The sequence below is a fragment of the Sinocyclocheilus grahami genome, unplaced genomic scaffold (assembly GCF_001515645.1).
Source record: "Sinocyclocheilus grahami isolate Dianchi unplaced genomic scaffold, SAMN03320097.WGS_v1.1 scaffold631.1, whole genome shotgun sequence".
Taxonomy (NCBI): domain Eukaryota; kingdom Metazoa; phylum Chordata; class Actinopteri; order Cypriniformes; family Cyprinidae; genus Sinocyclocheilus; species Sinocyclocheilus grahami.
This window is the reverse complement of record NW_015505810.1, coordinates 364,715-384,359: the sequence shown is the minus strand read 5'-3', so window position 1 is coordinate 384,359 and position 19,645 is coordinate 364,715. Positions and strand designations below refer to the sequence as shown.

General features: G+C 38.7%; 1 protein-coding gene across 1 annotated transcript in view; it reads right to left on the bottom strand.

Annotated features, from left to right (window-relative positions):
- Nucleotides 1-802: 802 nt before the first annotated feature.
- The window catches only part of LOC107558060 (netrin receptor DCC-like), an 84,874-nt gene continuing 66,031 nt past the window's right edge, over nt 803-19,645 (bottom strand). The window contains exons 4-8 of the mRNA XM_016241671.1: nt 16,673-16,823; nt 15,909-16,045; nt 4,386-4,540; nt 3,671-3,791; nt 803-918 (exon numbers count right to left, since the gene is read on the bottom strand). Coding sequence (XP_016097157.1) covers nt 803-918; nt 3,671-3,791; nt 4,386-4,540; nt 15,909-16,045; nt 16,673-16,823 — 680 coding nt within the window. The remainder of the gene's footprint in view (nt 919-3,670; nt 3,792-4,385; nt 4,541-15,908; nt 16,046-16,672; nt 16,824-19,645) is intronic.

Sequence of the window (19,645 nt, the reverse complement as noted above, 5' to 3'; positions counted from 1 at the left end):
ATCCTCATGTCAGAGTGTCTCCTCTGGTCGCATCCTCGTCTCACAGCATCTCCTCTGGTCTCATCCTGTCTCATCAGTGTCTCCTCTGGTCTCATCCTCATCTCACAGTGTCTCATCAGGTATCAGAGCATCTCCTCTGGTCTCATCAGTGTCTCCTCTGGTCTCATCCTCGTCTCACAGTGTCTCCTCTGGTCTCATCCTCATCTCGCAGTGTCTCATCAGGTATCAGAGCATCTCCTCTGGTCTCATCAGTGTCTCCTCTGGTGTCATCCTCGTCTCACAGTGTCTCCTCTGGACTCCCCATCATCTCACAGCGTCTCCTCTGGTCTCATCCTCATCGCAGAGCGTCTCCTCTGATCTCTTCAGTGTCTCCTCTGGTGTCATCCTCGTCTCACAGTTTCTCCTCTGGACTCATCCTAGTCTCAGAGTGTCTCCTCTGGTGTCATCCTCATGTCAGAGTGTCTCCTCTGGTCGCATCCTCGTCTCACAGCATCTCCTCTGGTCTCATCCTCATCTCACAGCATCTCCTCTGGTCTCATCCTCATCTCACAGTATCATCCTAGTCTCATAGCGTCTCCTCTTGTGTCAGCCTTGTCTCACAGTGTCTGCTCTGGTCCCATTCTTGTCTCAGAGCGTCTCCTCTGGTTTCACCCTTGTCTCACAGCATCTCCTCTGGTCTCAACCTCGTGTCAGAGTGTCTCCTCTGGTCTCACCCTCATCTCAGAGCGTCTCCTCTGGTCTCACCCTTGTCTCAAATCATCTTCTCCGGTCTCATTTTCATCTCAGATTGTCTCCTCTGGTCTCATCCTCGTCTCAGATCATCTCCTCTGGTCTCATCCTTGTCCCAATTAATCTGGGATGGATTGAGTTTACACTCAGGCTCCATAGAGAGCAGTTTTTGTGTGTCTGTCAGGACAGCTATTGAATTTAATAGAGTGTGTGATGCTTAACTCTATAGTGCTTTTGTTAAGTGCTGACAGCATTAATGAGACTGCGAGTGTCTCTCTACTGGCATTATGGGACGTCTGAACACCAAGCTCTCATAAACCCAGTTAAAAATCACAGCTCTGCTCGTGTGGCAGTCGTGCCATGGTAACTGCTGTTTCTGCACAGTGAATGCAGGCGCCGTCTGCGATGTTTACCGCAGGGATCCGTGATTAAAACAGTAGGAACCGCAGAGGAACCACAGAGTTTTACTCTCATTCTTGCTTAATTAAAACCTTCGCTTGAGTTTCAAACTGCCGCTAATAGTTTTTTGATTGACATGACATTGTGATTCAGGTATTTTTAATCTTCTCACATTTCTGTGGGAGACTTTTATCAACAGCAGATGGTTTTTGGCAGAAGTTGCATTAGCGGCAGACAGATTGATCCCAAACCTCCCACAAACACACACCAATGCTGTACGTGCGTGCATATATCAGTGTGTTTCACAGCAGATGTTTGCAGTCACTTTAAAGGAAAGTTTGAGGTTCAACTTCACTTAATACAGCGACAAATTGTTTAAAACTTCTATATTAGCAATATATTCTGGTATATTTTGAAATAAATACTACCGTTCAAAAGTTTGAGGTCGGTAACATTTTGTAATGTTTCTGAAAGAAGTCTCTTCTGCTCAACAAAGCTGCATTTATTTGATCAAAAATACGGTCAAAGTGAAATATTTTTACAATTTCAAACTGCTGTTTTCTGTGTGAATTTCTGTTAAACTGTAATGTATTTCTGTGATGCGCAGCTGTATTTTCAGCATCATTCCTCCAGTCTTCAGTGTCACATGATCTTCAGAAATCAGTATAATATGCTGATTTGCTGCTCAAGGAACATTTCTGATTATTATCAATGTTAAAAACAGTTGTGCTGCACAATATTTTTGTGGAAACCGTGAAATAGAAAGTTCAAAAGAACAGCATTTATTTGAAATATAAATATTTTGAAACATTATAAATGTCTTTATTGCCTTATGATTCATTTAATGCATTCTAACTATTATAATTTCTACTGACAAGTGAAGTAACTAACATAGAAATATCACATGTCTGCTCCCAAACCCTCAAAATCATGACGAACATGATGAAAGCCCTGCAGAAAGCGAGTTGTTACAGGCCCATAAACACATAAGCTGGAGGAAATCAGCATGTGACGCAGCGCTTAACTACCTCAGTGTGTGTGTGTGTGTGTGTGTGTGCGTGCGTGCGTGCGTGCATGTGTGTGTGTGTGTGTCGGATCAGTAACACAAACACACACACACACACGCACGCACGCACACACACACACACGCACACTCACAAAGACATAAAGGAATACATGTAAATGTAATAAACAGTAGTAACCAGTGTTGGGCGCATTACAAGTAACTAGTAAAGTAATGCATTAGTTTTTAATTAACAAGAAAATAACTAATGCAAGTTACTTTGTTTCCCATGTATTGAATGGGAGCTCTCGTGTTGAGGAGTGAGTGCAGAGGCGTTGTGTGCGCTGTGTGAACATGCACAAAAATAGATTCAGTATTCCTCAAAATCAATAAAAACAGTCAAATGCAAACCTCAGGAATATGAGGTAAACATGCAATTAATTAAATATGTGAATTTACATTTCCTTCAGCCTGAGGCGTATTCATTTCACCTTTGGTGTCAAAGGGCTTTTACAATAGCTAAAAATACAACTTTTTATATTAAAAACAATCAAGCAAGCCCAGGTTTAAAAAGTAATGCGAAAGTAACGTAACACATTACTTTTCATAATAGTAACTAAGTAATGTAATTCGTTACCTTTTTAAGGAGTAATGCAATATTGTAATGCATTACTTTTAACTTTCCCCAACCCTGGTGGTAATTGTGGTATTTTGGCAGAAACTTGGCTGACCAATGAAATTAGACTGGAGGCGGAGCTTCCTAATGCATCGGTGTATATAAGCAGAAAGCAGTCGTTCCGTATGACAGTCACGGCAGGTTTAGACAGAATCTCACACTCATTTGAACACCAGCAGAACATCATCTCTACATCACTGTCTCTCTTCAGATAAAGCCCTGGATCAGTGCTCTACACGCACAGCATGGCATTCTGGGAAATCTCTCAGAGATCACACATATCCTCAAGACTAAACCTCACAAATGCACGTCCTATGAAACAAATGCTTTCTCACACGCACACACACACACTCTCTCTCTCGCACGCACACACACACACACACACTCTCTCTCTCGCACGCACACACACACACACTCTCTCTCTCGCACGCACACACACACACACTCTCTCTCTCGCACGCACACACACACACACTCTCTCTCTCGCACGCACACACACACACACTCTCTCTCTCGCACGCACACACACACACACTCTCTCTCTCGCACGCACACACACACACACTCTCTCTCTCGCACGCACACACACACACACTCTCTCTCTCGCACGCACACACACACACACTCTCTCTCTCGCACGCACACACACACACACTCTCTCTCTCGCACGCACACACACACACACACACACACACACTCTCGCGCGCACACACACACACACACACCCACTCACACACTCACTCTCTCACACACACACACACACACACACGCACGCACGCACGCACACACACACACACACTGCGTGTGCAAGCTCGCAGATGAAGGATGCTCACAGGTCAGCATATGAGTGTGTTGGATCTTACCGGGCTGCAGCAGGATGAGTTGAGCCATCGCCTGACTGTTTCCCGCTTCGTTCTCAGCGATACACTGATAGAAACCCTCGTCTGAGCGAACCAGACCCAGAATCTGGAGATGACCGCCCTCCTGCAGACCACACACGGGACAATCATCAGACTTCAGGAGCTTCTCACATATGAGCTTAAATGGGCTCATGCACTTATGATATATCAGCACATTACAGAGAGAGAGAGAGAAAACTACAAAAAAACTAACAATACATTTCTCGTAAGATATTTCAATATGAATAAAAGTAATACATTAAAATAAAAATGATATAATTAATAATAAAAATAAATAAACATGAATGAATACATACAAATTAATAATTAAAATATATGAATTATAAATACATAAATAAATAAATAGAGGATGATGATGATGATGAATGACTGAATTAATAAAAATAAATGAATAAATAAATGCATGAGAACCAGTGAATGAATAAGAAAGGAACAAACAAATAAATAAACAGGAATGAATGAATTCTACGTGTACTGTGTTAAGCTAGCTGAGACGTGTTATAGCACTTGCATATTATAGCTCTTTTGTTGATTTTGATTGCTTCATTGTCCGCTTTGGATAAAAGCGTCTGCTAACGACTAAATGTAAATTCTAATCCTAGTGATGTGAACCAAACAAACGTCCTCCTGATTCTGAAACACTAGCTGTATTTCTCACCACGATCTGGAAGTAGTCGCTGGGAATGACGGCCTCTCCGTTCTTCACCCAGCGGACGGTGGGCTGCGGGTTTCCCGTCACGGCACACTCCATCTCGATGTCCGTGCTTTCATACGCATACGTGTTCGACGGGTAGCTGAGGAACTGAGGAGGCACTGAGAACAGAGAGAGAGAGACACCATAAACATCACAGGATCATCACACGCATCTGCATTAGTGCCATCATCAAACTCTAGAGGAATCTATTAGGATTTGAGTCTTTCATTCCATGTCTGATGCTTTGTAGTTTTCCTCATTTGTCTGTTAAATGAAGAAATGTAAATGTGCATGAAATATAATATACCGTATATTAACTGCTGTATTCCTCAATTGTAAGTCGCTTTAGATAAACTGAAAATAATAAAATAAAATAAAAGTTTGTTGCATTTCTAATTTGTAAGTTGCCTTTGTAGAGTGCTTCAAATCGCTCACTTCTGAGTGTCCACTGCAGTGAGGACGCTCCCTCAGAAGGCAGCAGACTATGTAGACCGCAGACGGCTGACTGTAGTGTTTATATGAGCGCTCGTGTGAGGAGACTGACACAGCCGTCTGAAATATGAACATATCAGCAGCAGACAGAGGATCTGAACTCCTGCTTCACATAAATCAAACTCAGCTAATAAATCAACATAATCCGGTCAAATCTGCAGCCACAGCGGAGCAGCTTAACCTGAGATGCAGATCCACACACATCATTAAAGCGTTAAACGAGCTGAGATGGTGCAGATGGACGGATGTCATGAATAAAGTCAAAACACAGACTGCAGAGAACGAAAGGCTCATTTCAGCAGGAAAATGACGTATTGATCGGCCTCATCTCAATAATAGTCTGAACGCTCATCTTCAGACGGCCAGCATCGGCCTGATTGGAATGAGATGGGTTTGTGATGTTTGTCCACGCTGCAGAAGAGCCAGAAACAAACCACAGCAGAACGAGACCATATGAGTTATTATTGAAAATCACCCAACATTAAAATATTCCTTTTCAAAATATCATGTTCATTCATATTCATTACACAATACTACACATATGCATTGAGCTCAGCTGAGTTCATATCTATTTTCAAAAATAATTTATTTTTAAAATATTGGTAATTACTGAAAATGACAAAAACTTGAATGATCTTAATGTTGATTTGATCATTTAGATGCTTATATTTTTATTTTTCATTTCTTCTATCAAAATATACTGGAAACAGATGGAGATGATGCTTTAAGACAGGCTCAAACAATCATATTAAATATATTATTATTATTATTTTATATGCACATTTATTTTAATATTATTATTATTATTATTGAGTAAAATAAACATTGAATTATTGATAATTATTCATTGATAATTAAATAATAATAATAATTTTTAATTATATATAATTCAAAATAAAACATTCATTTTAATAATAATAATAATAATAACAATTATTATTATTATTATTATATTATTATTATTATTATTGAGTAAAATAAATATTGAATTATTGATAATTATTCATTTATAATTAAATAATAAAAATAATAATATTTTTTAATTATATATCATTCAAAATAAAAAAAATTCATTTTAATAATAATAATAATAATAACAACAACAACAATTATTATTATTCATAATATTCAGTAAAATAAATATTGACAATTATTTACTTAAATTATAATGACTGAATTGTTGAAACAAATTCAATAAAGCTGCACTGATACTTTTGATTATCATATTAATATTTTAGAATTCTTGTGAGTGCTGTCTAACCGTGGAGGTAATGAAGAAGTGTGTCGTCTACTAAGTGCACTCAGAAACCAGCAGCCTCTTCAACTGCTTATATCTGATGTACGGTTACACATGATGGTGAAACCCATAACTAGTTAAGATGCTTAACATGACTGGTTAAGGAACGAAACTATCCTTCAGTCTGAAAAACACAAACAAACGGATGCAGAGAGCCAGAGATCAGACGAATAAGATCAGAGCCTCTGTGCTCCTCTGACAGACTCAGACAAACACAAACACAGACACACATGAGAATATTCCCTCTGAACTCAAACCACACGCACTCGTCTGAGAAACTATTTCAGTTCATTACATCTGACAAACCAGCTCCACCGCCACAGAAACTGAGTTTGAACCACAATAAAACATATTTTACAAAGTAATTGTGACTTTATTTCACATGATTCAGACTTTCCCCCTCCTAATTCTAAGTGGGGGAAAAAGTCATTCTTTTACATTTTTTTTTTATTTTATTTATTTTTTTCATGGTGAAAAAAAAAAACAGAATTGCGAGAGGTAAAGTCAGAATTCTGGCAGGATTGCAAGACGCAAGCTCACAATTATGAGTTTAAACTGCAACTCTAAGGCATAAACCTGCCATTTTCAGGGAAAAAGCTAAGAATTATGAGCTTAAAATGTCACAATGACCTTCTTTGTTTTTATGCCATAGTTTTCACATAAACATGCACCACAACAGCATGTAAAAACAACTGAGCTCTTTTACATGTCAGTCAGTCTTTTCCTTTGAAATCACACTGCAAAAAATGATTTTTACTCTCGTTATCTAAACTTCTGAATCTAAATCAAGATACTTGAGAAGCAAAATGACAGAAGATGAGGAGCCCTGTTTTCTGAAACCAAACGTGTCTTGATTTAAGAATCTTTTGCCATTTTCACTGGAAAACAAAGGATAACTTAACTTTTAACTTAATTTAATTTTAATTGTTCCAATTCTAAGAGAATAAGCGAGGCCACTGCATTGTTTGAAATTAAAAAACATCTTAATGCTGGATGTGTTTCAGCTTTTGTCTTCTCCAGATGTTAACTGATGGACTGGAGTGCTGTGGATTATTGTGATGTTTTTATCAGCTGTTTGGACTCTCATTCTGACGGCACCCATTCACTGCAGAGCATCCACTGCTGAGACACTGATGCAGTGCTACATTTCTCCAAACCTGATGAAGAAACACACTCATCCTGATCTCAGATGAACTGATGGTGAACACATTTACAGCACATGTTCATTTTTGGGTCAGCTATGCCTTTAAGTAAATCACTGTTTATCTGCGCTGTATTGCACTAATTAAACCCAAATGAATGCCATTAAAGCGGGTTTGAACTAACTCACCAATTACAACGGGTTAAAAACCCCCAAACCGCAGTGATGATGCTCTCAACATACTCAATTACAGCATATAATGAAATCAAACACACTTCTGAAACATTAGGAGACTCAGAGGAGCGGGAAGATGCTTCTTAAAGGGACAGTTCACACAGAAATCATCATGTCGCTCAAACCTGTATGACGTTTGTTCTGCGCGACTCAAAAGAGGATATTTTGAGAGTCTGAAAAACTATAATATGTTATTTTGTGTTCTTCAGATCAAAGCTGAATTAAACTGATCAAAAGTGACAGTAAAGACATTTTCTATTTTGTTCTTTTGAACTTTCTATTAATCAGAGAATTATTTAAAATTAAATTTTTTAAGATTTTTACTGTATTTTTAGTGTGCATACATATAGGTAACTAAAATTAAAACTAAAACATCTTTGTTTGTTTTTAAATATAGTAAATGTTAACTGGAATAAATACATTAAAAAAAATATATGCATCTCTCAAAATGAGATTTTTATCATTTATCAGTTTAATTTGAACTAAATTAACCAAACTGAAATAACTGAAATAAAAAAATTATAATTAAAAAACTATTCAGCCATATAAAAATAAAAGATAAAGGCACACAAAATTTCGAAAATTTGAACTAAAATGAAAATTACAATGGAAAATATAAAAATAAAAACTATTACAATAATAATATATGTATCCAACTCCCATCTATAAATGGAGCAGAGGCTGATGGGAAGCGTTTGACCTGATGGCTTCATGTCGGTGTGAAAGCATCTGTCTATAGAGCGATTCATTCTCAACACCTGAACGAACACAAACAACACGATCTGAACGACCTAATGATGTCAAGTGATGAAAGGAGAGGTATTAGAATCAAAGAACAGCTCTGCTCACACACAGACACACACACACACAGACACACACACACACAGACACAGACACAGACACAGACACAGACACACACAAACACACACAGACACAGACACACAGACAGACACACAGACACACAGACACAGACACACACACACACACACACACTCACACACACTCTCTCTCTCTCTCTCTCACTCTCTCTCTCTCACTGAGGTTTAATATGTGAATGGAACAGGATTAACACTTATGTCAGAATTAAAATCAGTTTTAGTGAGTTTCTGATGTTCCAGCATCATGAAAGTGCAGCGTGGGCCGTGAAGAGCAGTAATCTCTCCAATCATCCTAGTTAAGCTTTACTAAACCTGCTCTAATGCTTTGTCCCTCGTGTGACCTCTGCCCAACACACACACATACACACACACACACACACACAACAGACCACACACACACACACACACTCTCACACATACACTCTGTTTCGTGTATGTTAATGTGCTGTGACACGTCTGAGTGTGAAACATCTCTGTGAGCCCTGCAGATCAGAATTACATTAATATTAACAATAATATTGCAACAATATATACACAAAAAAAATTTCAAAATATATTATATTGTGTTAAACCTGTAATATTTCCAGAAATGCTGTTGAAGGATCTGATCTACAGGTGTGTGTGTGATGTTCATCATAACATCATCTAAACACAGCGTATCTTCAGTGTCTGTGATCATTTCTACTGTAATCTGTATCAACGGTAAACACTCCCAGCATCACGTGTGTGTGACTGAAGCTCTGATTCCAGCTGATAATAAACCTGCAGATGAAATGAAGGAGCGCTGTCTGACGGCGGGACCGATCCGCCGCTGGTTTGACTGGCTGTCGTGTGTTTTTGGATTCTCTGAATGAGCACAGCGTGAAGCTCATCAATGCTGACCTCGTCACAGATCATAATCTGACGGGAACATCACTGCATGAGCATGCAAAACACACTAACATGATCAATATCAGCTGTACATGACTTGACACACGCAACATCAGACCACTCACGTGATCTCAGATCATTAACCGGACCGTTAAAGAGGCTAATGAGAGAAAATAAGGAAATAACAAACATTCATTATCTGAAACACTTATTCTTATCCTGAATGCACTGCTGATTCCTTCACATGCTCCCTAGTTAGGCAGCACACTAGACTCCATAGTGTAGATGGCTCAGTAGAAACTGAAGCTGATTTCATTCAGTCATCATAATCATGGTGATTTACACTGAACGGGTCGCTTGTGTGGTTAATCCGGTTAAGCGGGTCAGGGTTTTGTTCCTGTAATCTCAATCCCGGTCCGTCCGTGTTTGCTGGAGTAGCTGGATTTCCCAAACCTTCGGGTAATCTCGTTTCACAGTATTAACAACCACAATCCCATTTCAATCACTACAGTCAGTGCACACTTGCTAGTGCACACTAGAAATAACAACATGTGATACACATTCAGCACTAATTAGTTTAGTCATCTAGGAGTATTAACCTGCACACTCACACAGTATAAGAGCCTCGGAAACACTGGAGTCTCGTGTTAAAGTTTTTTAACAAAGTCTCTTCTGCTCACCAAGGCTGCATTTATTTGATCAAAAATACAGTAAAAATGGCAAAATATTATTAAAATGCAAAACCGCTGTTTTCTATGTGAATCTGTGTTAAACTGTAATGTATTTCTGTGATGCGCAGCTGTATTTTCAGCATCATTCCTCCAGTCTTCAGTGTCACATGATCTTCAGAAATCAGTATAATATGCTGATCTGCTGCTCGAGAAACATTTCTGATTATTATCAATGTTGGATTCAATGTATAATTTTGTGGAAAAAGATACATTTATAATTTTATTAATCAAGGATGCATTCAATTGATCAAAAGTGACAGTGAAGATATTTATAATGTTTCAGAAAGCATATAATGTGAATCCTGAGAAATAACATGTATCACGGTTTCCACAGAAATATTGTGCAGCACGACTGTTTTCAACATTGATAATAATCAGAAATGTTTCTTGAGCAGCAGATCAGCATATTATACTGATTTCTGAAGATCATGTGACACTGAAGACTGGAGTAATGATGCTGAAAATACAGCTGCGCATCACAGAAATACATTACAGTTTAACTGAGATTCACATAGAACACAGCTGTTTTATATTAGAATAATATTTCATAATATCACAGCTATATTTGAATTGTGATAATCAGTGCTGAAAGCAGTAGGAGGAGAGTGCAGTAATGATCACATTTGTGTTTGTAAAGGGCATGAAGTGTTTGTGCTGTATGGTTAGTATTATTATGTGAGCTGGTTAAAGCAGAGAGCAGCTATCAACTAACCGACTCTTACAGGCTTATGTCACTGCTACTTATACACTGATTGTGTTTCCTCCTCTTTCCCAGTCAACCATGAGTGAACTGATTGGCAGCAAAAACACACCGGGCAGTCCAGCAGTGTGTCTCATTATCTGCTGCTGAAGCCCTGGACACACACTCACACACACACACACGCACGCGCACACGCACACACACACTCACACACACACACACACACACACACACACACACTCTCACACACACCCACCCCCACACACACACACACCCACACACACACCCCCCACACACACACACACACACACAGGACACACAGACACACACAGGACACACACAGGACACACACAGGACACACACAGGACACATACACACACGTCACACACACACACACACACACAGGACACACACACACACACACACACACACACACACACACACAGGACACACACACACCCCCTCACAGACAGGACACACTCACACACACACACACACACACACACAGTTTGAGGATGAGTGATGTCAGAATGTGTGTTTTTGGGTGCACTGTATCTTGAATGGCTATGATGAGTCGTGTGTTGATGTTTTCTGTGTGTTTCTCTGCTCACAGGTGGGAGTTTACCCAAACCGCAGGTGAAGACGGCCTCGCTGGGTCAGGCTGGGAAGGCCCGCTCTCCATTACTGCCTGTTTCAGTGCCGACTGCTCCGGAGACGACTGAAGACGGACAGAAGCAGCCAGATGACCCCGCCAACGTGAGTCACACACAGACACACTCATACACACACTCGCACGCACATACACACTGGACACACACACACACACACACAGGACACACACACACACATCACACACACACACAGGTGAGATCACTACAGCACAGAGACGAGACACTCACACTCGCTAAAACAGCTTTACAGTAACACTAATGCAACCTTCATTCAGAGTTCACAAAAACAGTACTTGTACATCATTCATGGTCATGGAACGTTTTTCTGAAACATTTTAGTTTGACGTGTCTAAAGTTGTTACTGCTTGTTTCAGAACGTTCAGAGAACATTAAAGTAACGTTCCTTTAATGCTTGCAAAATGATCAAAAGGAATGTTCCCTTAACAGTCGTATAATCAAGAAGAAAAAAAAGAATAAAACATTTATAATCACATCGGACTCTCTTTATTTCTTCAAAAGAACAAAAGAAGTACGTTTGGAACCAAACAACACTGGAACATTTCTCCTTTAGTGATTCACAGAAGAACAAGTCATAAAGGTTTGAACAACATGAGGGTTGAGGGAGCAAATGATGAACTGTACCTTTAAGAGGCAAGAGATGTCAAATCCATGCTGTTTGTAAAGTTTCAGAGTGTTTGGTTGAAGGTTTCGGGTTTGATTCACATGATCACAGACGCTGAAAACAATAAATGCTCGTTAAATGAAAGCTGTGCATTCAGGAATCCTCGTTTCTCATCCTCTCTCAGCTTTCTATCCATGCAAACCTATATGTGTGCAAAAGCAGCGACAAACTCATGATTAAAAAATTATCTCCGCCAGCAAGCACTCATCACACTCATGCATTTTAATCAAAAACCAGATTTAAACATTTTCTAATAAATTCTAATAATCAGTGCATTCAGTGCATCTGATTACATAACGAGAAGAGATGACGTCTAACGAAATGTGCCTTTAACGCATCATTGCACTCAATAAACGCTGATATTTGTATTGAGTGTCTCACTGAACGTCATCTCAGGAGATCAGCTGGAAAACTCTAAAACACCAAAGCATATGCACAGAATATTCCACTTCAAGCGCGGCGGAGGAGCCAATTAAAAGTGCTGGAAAGTTTCTGACCACCACACTTAGGCTTAATTAAAGGATTCGCAGGTGTCGTGTGAAATAATTGCTGTACGTTTCTGTTTCCTACACTCCATCTGTTCTCTCACGCACACAGAAAGCTCTCGGTTCGAGAGCGCTTATTATAAATAATGAAATGAAATATTTGAATGAAATGAAATACAAACGTATATAGGAAGGTTTCTTCAGCATTCACATAAGGTTGCAAAATTTAAAGCACAACATGATTTTTAAAATTATTATTCATTACCTTTTTAAAAAACTAATACATTTATTATTACTTATTAACTTTTTGCATAGAGGGAAAAAAAATCACTGAATATGAAAATAATAAAAAATGTAAAAACAGTACATTAAATTATATGCCTCTATGATATGTATATGTATGCATAATGTATGACAACTAAAGGTTACACTTTATTTTAAGGTGTCCTTGTTACAGTGTAATTACACATTTAAGTACTGAGTAATATTAATTAACTACATGCACTTATTGTATGGTTATGGTTAGGATTAGGGTTTGGTTCAGGGTTACTTGCATGTACTTATGCATAATTTATTGTTATTATAATAGTAAGTACATGTAACGTGTAACAAGGACACCTTAAAATAAAGTTACCCAACTAAACAATATGTTATTTTAAAATACTATTCAGATTGTTTTATTCAAAGTAACCATCCAAAGAGGATTTAAACTGATATGAATGTAATTGTTAAAACTGTATCAATTTAATTGCTAGTTGTTTTAATAACGTTTCGGTTGTGTTTGGAGTTCATCGTCTTCTCTGTGACAGGCCGTGTTGCTATCGTTAACTAAAACTACAATTGAGTTTGATAATTTAAATAAAGCTGAAATAAAATAAAATATTGAGTGAAAAAAAAGTAGAATTTTTGCCTTGGCGACTAACTGAAAATAAGTTTAAGCTGAAGTACGAAAACTACTAACTACAAAAATAAATGCATGCATATATGGGTCAAAGACGTTAAGATGTCCGCATCAAAAGAAATGTACAAAAGTGATTTTATGTCCATAGAAAGCACATTAAATGTAAGTAAAGTGTCGACTTTTAAGGTTTTAAAATTGTTTTTGGAGAACAAAAAAAAAGTCAAAATTTGGTTGAAATAATGTTACATTGTCACACAATAACACCATGCTTATTCTGACCTGCACATATTAAAATATATATAAAAGAATAAGTGTGCATATTACATTTTATTTGGGTTTTAAATTAGTAAAAATTCTTACTGACAAATGGGCGAAACCTAGGATAGTGGCACATTTAAAAAATGTAAAATTACAGCTAATTAGTATTTGGGGTGAAAGTAATTAGTCTTTTAATACGTCATAAATTGATTTTTGTTGTAAATATGCCTGACGAGATTGTTACACTGAATGACATTATAGTGCGTCTCTTCTGTAAATCAGAGGAAAATGTATCATATTTATTTTTTGCTCGGAAAAACAAAACAAAAATACAATTACATTAAACAGAAAACTTTTAAATTTTTTTTGGGGGGAACAACAACAATTTAAAGCAGTATTACACTTATTGTTTTTCTGCTTAAACCCTTTTCTTCTTTGACCCACATACATAAAAACTCACTGAATGCACGTGTGTGTCTAAAGCAGACCATCTGAGCTGCTCTCCTCCACATTCATCTTTATTTCTGCTGAAGGAGTCTCCAGAGCACTGTTGCTCTCCTCTCACACGCCTGCTTTATTTGATTTACAGGCTGGAATAATAATCATACAGCCGCCACTGGATGTCAAATATCCTGCAGTGCTTCTATAATTGGATTAAAGGCCAGAAACTCTCTGTTCAACATGAACACCTGAGATGAGTCAAATCCACCGCATGAGAGAGAGCTGACGGAAACAGTGCTGATGGGGTTTAGTTGGTCTGGTTAGGGGGTTAAAGCACTGGTAACTAACACACAAGCTGGAGGGGTTTACTAACACTTTGTGCATCAATCAATTAATAAATCAGAAACTGAACACAAACACTGAAACCTGAGCTGATTTATGAACAGCCAATCAGATCTGAGGAACAGAACTAACTGTTGAATAATGTATCACAGGTGTTTACCAGCGTCCAATCAGAACACAGAATCTGAACCTCTGCTTTGATGAGCTAAACAGCTACAAAAGCACAGAAAGCTGTGAAAATCTCACGTAATAAGAGCTGATTATGAACAGAGAGAATTTACATGGAGGGCAAAATAAAAACATTTCAAAGAGCTAATGATCAAACGGAGAATCTCACAAAGGAAGATGAAACTCATGGAAATGAGAATCAGATCAATAAACGAGCGAGTTTCTCACCAAAGGTTCTCCAGAAGTTTCTTGGAAATCTCTTTAATCCCACACAAACTCAAACTCCTGCATTCAGACCAACACATGAATATTAACGTGTTCATCCACACGGACTGGAGCTAAAGAGACTCGACCTGACTGGATTAATTCATTCATTTATTCCTCATATATTTATTTAGGCTTAGTACTATTCTGAACAATGTCTGAAACTCTGCATTATGAGCACTTCGTGTTTATTTGCCTCTTTATGATGAATCGCTTGCTGTATTCCTCACTTGCGAGTCACTTTGGATAAAAGTGTCTGGTAAATAAACAAATATAAACGTAACCATAACACCATATCAGCATCAAAGGGTATATTCATGGCAAACTCACAACAACATTTCAATTAATTATGCGCAAAAATGTAACTATTATCTCAACAAACAAACAAAACATGAGAAAGAAAGAAAGAATTTGTAGATTATTGCTGCTGCTGCAATACAGTTCTGTGAGTATTTAAGACATGCTGCTGCTGCACAAATAGCATATATAATAACCCGTAGCAGATCTATACAGATGGAGCTGGGGAGGTGGAGGGCTTCAGAGGAACTCTCAAATCATTAGGATATTAAGTAAAGATCATGTTCCATGAAGATATTTTGTAAACTTCCTACCGTAAATATATCAAAACTTAATGTTTGATTAGTAATATGCATTGCTAAGAACTTCATTTGAACAACTTTAAAGATGATTTTCTCAATATTTAGATTTTTTTGCACCCTCAGATTCCAGATTTTCAAATATTGTACTATCCTAACAAACCATACATCAATGGAAAGATTATTTATTCAGCTTTCAGATGATGTATACATCTCAATTTCACAAAATTGACACTTAAGACTGGTTTTGTGTTCCAGGGTCACATATATCTGTTTTACAGCAGTGAGTGTGTGTCTTCTGCGGATCTGAGGGTTATTAACGAGGAATAAACTCACCGAGCACGGAGAGCTCGCAGGGCGCGGAGATGTTCTGCTGTTTGTTGTGAGCAACGCAGGTGTATGCTCCCGAGTCGTCGTCTGTGACGCTGCTGATCAGAAGGTTGCTGGCGCTCAGGAGAGAGTACTTCTTTGATCTGACGGAGAAGCAGACACAGAAACACCATCAGACTCGACAGACGCAGCAGAGATGAAGAGAAAATAGAGTCGCTGCTCTCGTCTGACGATAACAGAAGATTATTAACATACAGATCAGCTGATGTTAGAGTTTAGTGATCAAATACACGACAGAACCATTCAAAAGGTCCATACGGAAATTTAATATATGACATATATCTCCCCAAATCAAGAGTGATATTGCCATATATACATTCTCTTTCAACAGTGAAAATTGTTCATATGTTAAGGATGTTTGAAGAAATTAATACTTTTATTTATTAAACTATTAGACAGTAAAGACTTGTAAAGGTTAGACTGGAGACTAAAAATCAGCTTTGACCAAATAATTAAATAACATTTTACAACATATTCACATAGAAAACAGTTATTTTCAAATATAATAATATTTCACTGTTTTCAATGTATTTTTCATTAAATAAATGCAGTCTTTGGTGAGCAGAAGAGACTTTTCTGACTCTTAAAACATTAAAAAAGTCTTACCGACCCCAAAGTGTTAAGCAGCCATGTAGATATAATGTAATTCAGCAGCAGTGTATGATGATGTTAGTGCTGATCTGGTGTGTCAGTGATGTGTTTCTCCTCACCTGCTCTGGATCAGCTCGTCTCCTCTCATCCAGTAGAAGGATGGGGTGGGATAGCCGGAGGCGGAACATTCTAGAACCGCATCTCTGCCCTGTAGAGCCGTGACCTTCTGAGGCCTCTGGAGGAACGTCAGTGCTCGCGCTACTCCGGGCTCTGCACACACACACACACACACACACACACACTAGATTATACACATGCATCTGATTGTTTATTCTGGCCATCAGCACCATAAACACACACACACACAGGTCAGCAAGCATCTCCTGAGGCGTGTATGTGTGTGTGTGTGTGTGTGTGTGTGCATGCATAATCTGAGCACTCCTGCACACACACACACACAGCGGTTGCTCGTCTAGTTGCATGTCTGTGACCTCTGAATGATCAGCTCAAACGGTGCAGTGTTCATGTCCTGAAGCATCGTTTCCTCCCAGAATGCTCTTCTTTAGCCGTCTCTCCCTCTAGAGACGCTTCCTAACGGCCCTGAGCCAAAGATCCAGCATCATGCGGACCGATAACAACCCAGACAGCTCTGGCCGGAGGGGATTCCAGCGTTTCTCTCGATTCTCTAGCCCTGCACCTGCTGTCTGAGAGCGACTGAGACGAGTAATAAACGCAGGACTCACACATCCAGACTTGAGAGTAAACCGTGATTCCTCAATCATCATCTTTGCTGGTCTGGGAGCAAAACTCTGTCAAGCCATCATTCATTAATATTCATGAAATAAATAGAAGACGAAACTTGAGATGGCGTTTTCTTCAAATGTCTTATTACACCGAATGTGTTGTTGTTCATCTAGATGCTATAAATGTCACCAGTCTAACTAACGATCACAGCAGGGTTTCTGTTCCTCACGACAGAGAAACCAGCTCCTGAACAGCAACACTGAGATATGAACACAAATACGGCCTGTGTTTACATTCACATGTAGAGAGTGTTTCCAGCCCAAAAACCCTAAAAGGAATAGTTGTTTGTGTTTGGGGAACAGATTTGTAGAAATGTAGCATTGCATCAGTGTCTCAGCAATGGATGCTCTGCAGTGAATGGGTGCCGTCAGAATGAGAGTCCAAACAGCTGATAAAAACATCACAATAATCCACAGCTCTCCAGTCCATCAGTTAACATCTGGAGAAGACACAAGCTGAAACACATCCAGCATTAAGACACTTTTAACTAAAATACACCGAGTCTTAATGCTGGATGTGTTTCATCTTTTGTCTTCTCCAGATGTTAACTGATGGACTGGAGTGCTGTGGATTATTGTGATGTTTTTATCAGCTGTTTGGACTCTCATTCTGACGGCACCCATTCACTGCAGAGCATCCATTGCTGAGACACTGATGCAGTGCTACATTTCTACAAACCTGATGAAGAAACAAACTCATCTGCATCTCTAATGACCTGACCTGGTTGAACTGTTCCTTAAATGTCCATTTATTGGCATTTCTCCTGATTTTGAATTGTGATTTGTGAGCTTGTTTCATACAAGTGTTAGTTTAGAGTATAAACGAGATGCTGATGATGATTCGAGTGAAGGTCTCGAGTCATTAGCAGGACGCTGAGGTTTCTGGACTCAAACACGACTAACGAGTCATTGATTCTTGTGCATCGATCAACAGAAATGTCAGAGCAGCAGAAATCATTCAGAATCCTCACAGAAAATGACAGACTGATATTTGAGCTCCGATACCTGCTGCTGGAAAACAAGCACTTCTCCCAGAAACGACAACACTAATAATGAGTGAGGAAGAACCCAGTGCATTCTGGGACACGATACACAGAGACAGAGAGACCACTGACACACACTCACACACACACACACACACACACTCACTCACACACACACACACACACACACACACGCACACACAGACACACACACACACTCACTCACTCACACACACTCTCACTCACACACTCACTCACACACACGCGCACACACACACACACACACACACACACGCACACATGCGCACACACACACACACAAATAAGTAAATCCCCCAAAGGACGTTTTTCTGAGATTTTGTAAGGTTTAGCTCACGTCTGGGTACACATTTGTGGATTATACAAATTAACACGGTTATTTCATATACTGTATAAATCATACCATTTCATATTTTTTTATATGTTTTTTTAATTAATGGCCAAAGTAAATATATAATGAGTGTTTCATATACAGAATGACTTGAAATTGTTTAATAATTGACAAACTTTGCAACAATGACACTGTTTTTGAACTGAACTGAACCAGCATTGATCTAAATAATGCCTTTTGTCTTCAGTAGAGCTGCTTTACAGATGAAATTTGAAATAATTTCATAATTAACCTTTATTTCTACAGCGCTTTATAGAATAGTTTATTTCAAAGCAACTTTGCAGTAATGAACAGGGAAATTTGTAAAAAGTTGTAAAATTCATCAATTATGAAACAAATTTAAGCTTTAACAACATAACAGAGTCATTATTCAGATTGATTCAGATTCAGTTCAGTTCAGTTCAAAAACATTATCAATGTTTCAAAGTTCATCAATTAGAACTGAATAAAATGAACAAAATACACATTAATCGTGATTGTTTCATGTATAAAATGTTTTTGAATTTCTGACCAAAGTAAATATATCATGAGTGTTACTTTTCACATAAAATGACTCATTTGATGTGTTTCACAATTGATACAACATTGAACTGAATTGATCTGAATAATGACTCTATTGTCTTCTGTAGAATCTGAATTTGTCAGGTGGGTCACTAGTTAGTGGAAATCAGGTGGGTCACTAGTTAGTGGAGGTCAGCGGGTCACTAGTTAGTGGAGGTCAGCGGGTCACTAGTTAGTGGAGGTCAGGTGGCTCACTAGTTAGTGGAGGTCAGCGGGTCACTAGTTAGTGGAGGTCAGGTGGCTCACTAGTTAGTGGAGGTCAGCGGGTCACTAGTTAGTGGAGGTCAGGCGGGTCACTAGTTAGTGGAGGTCAGG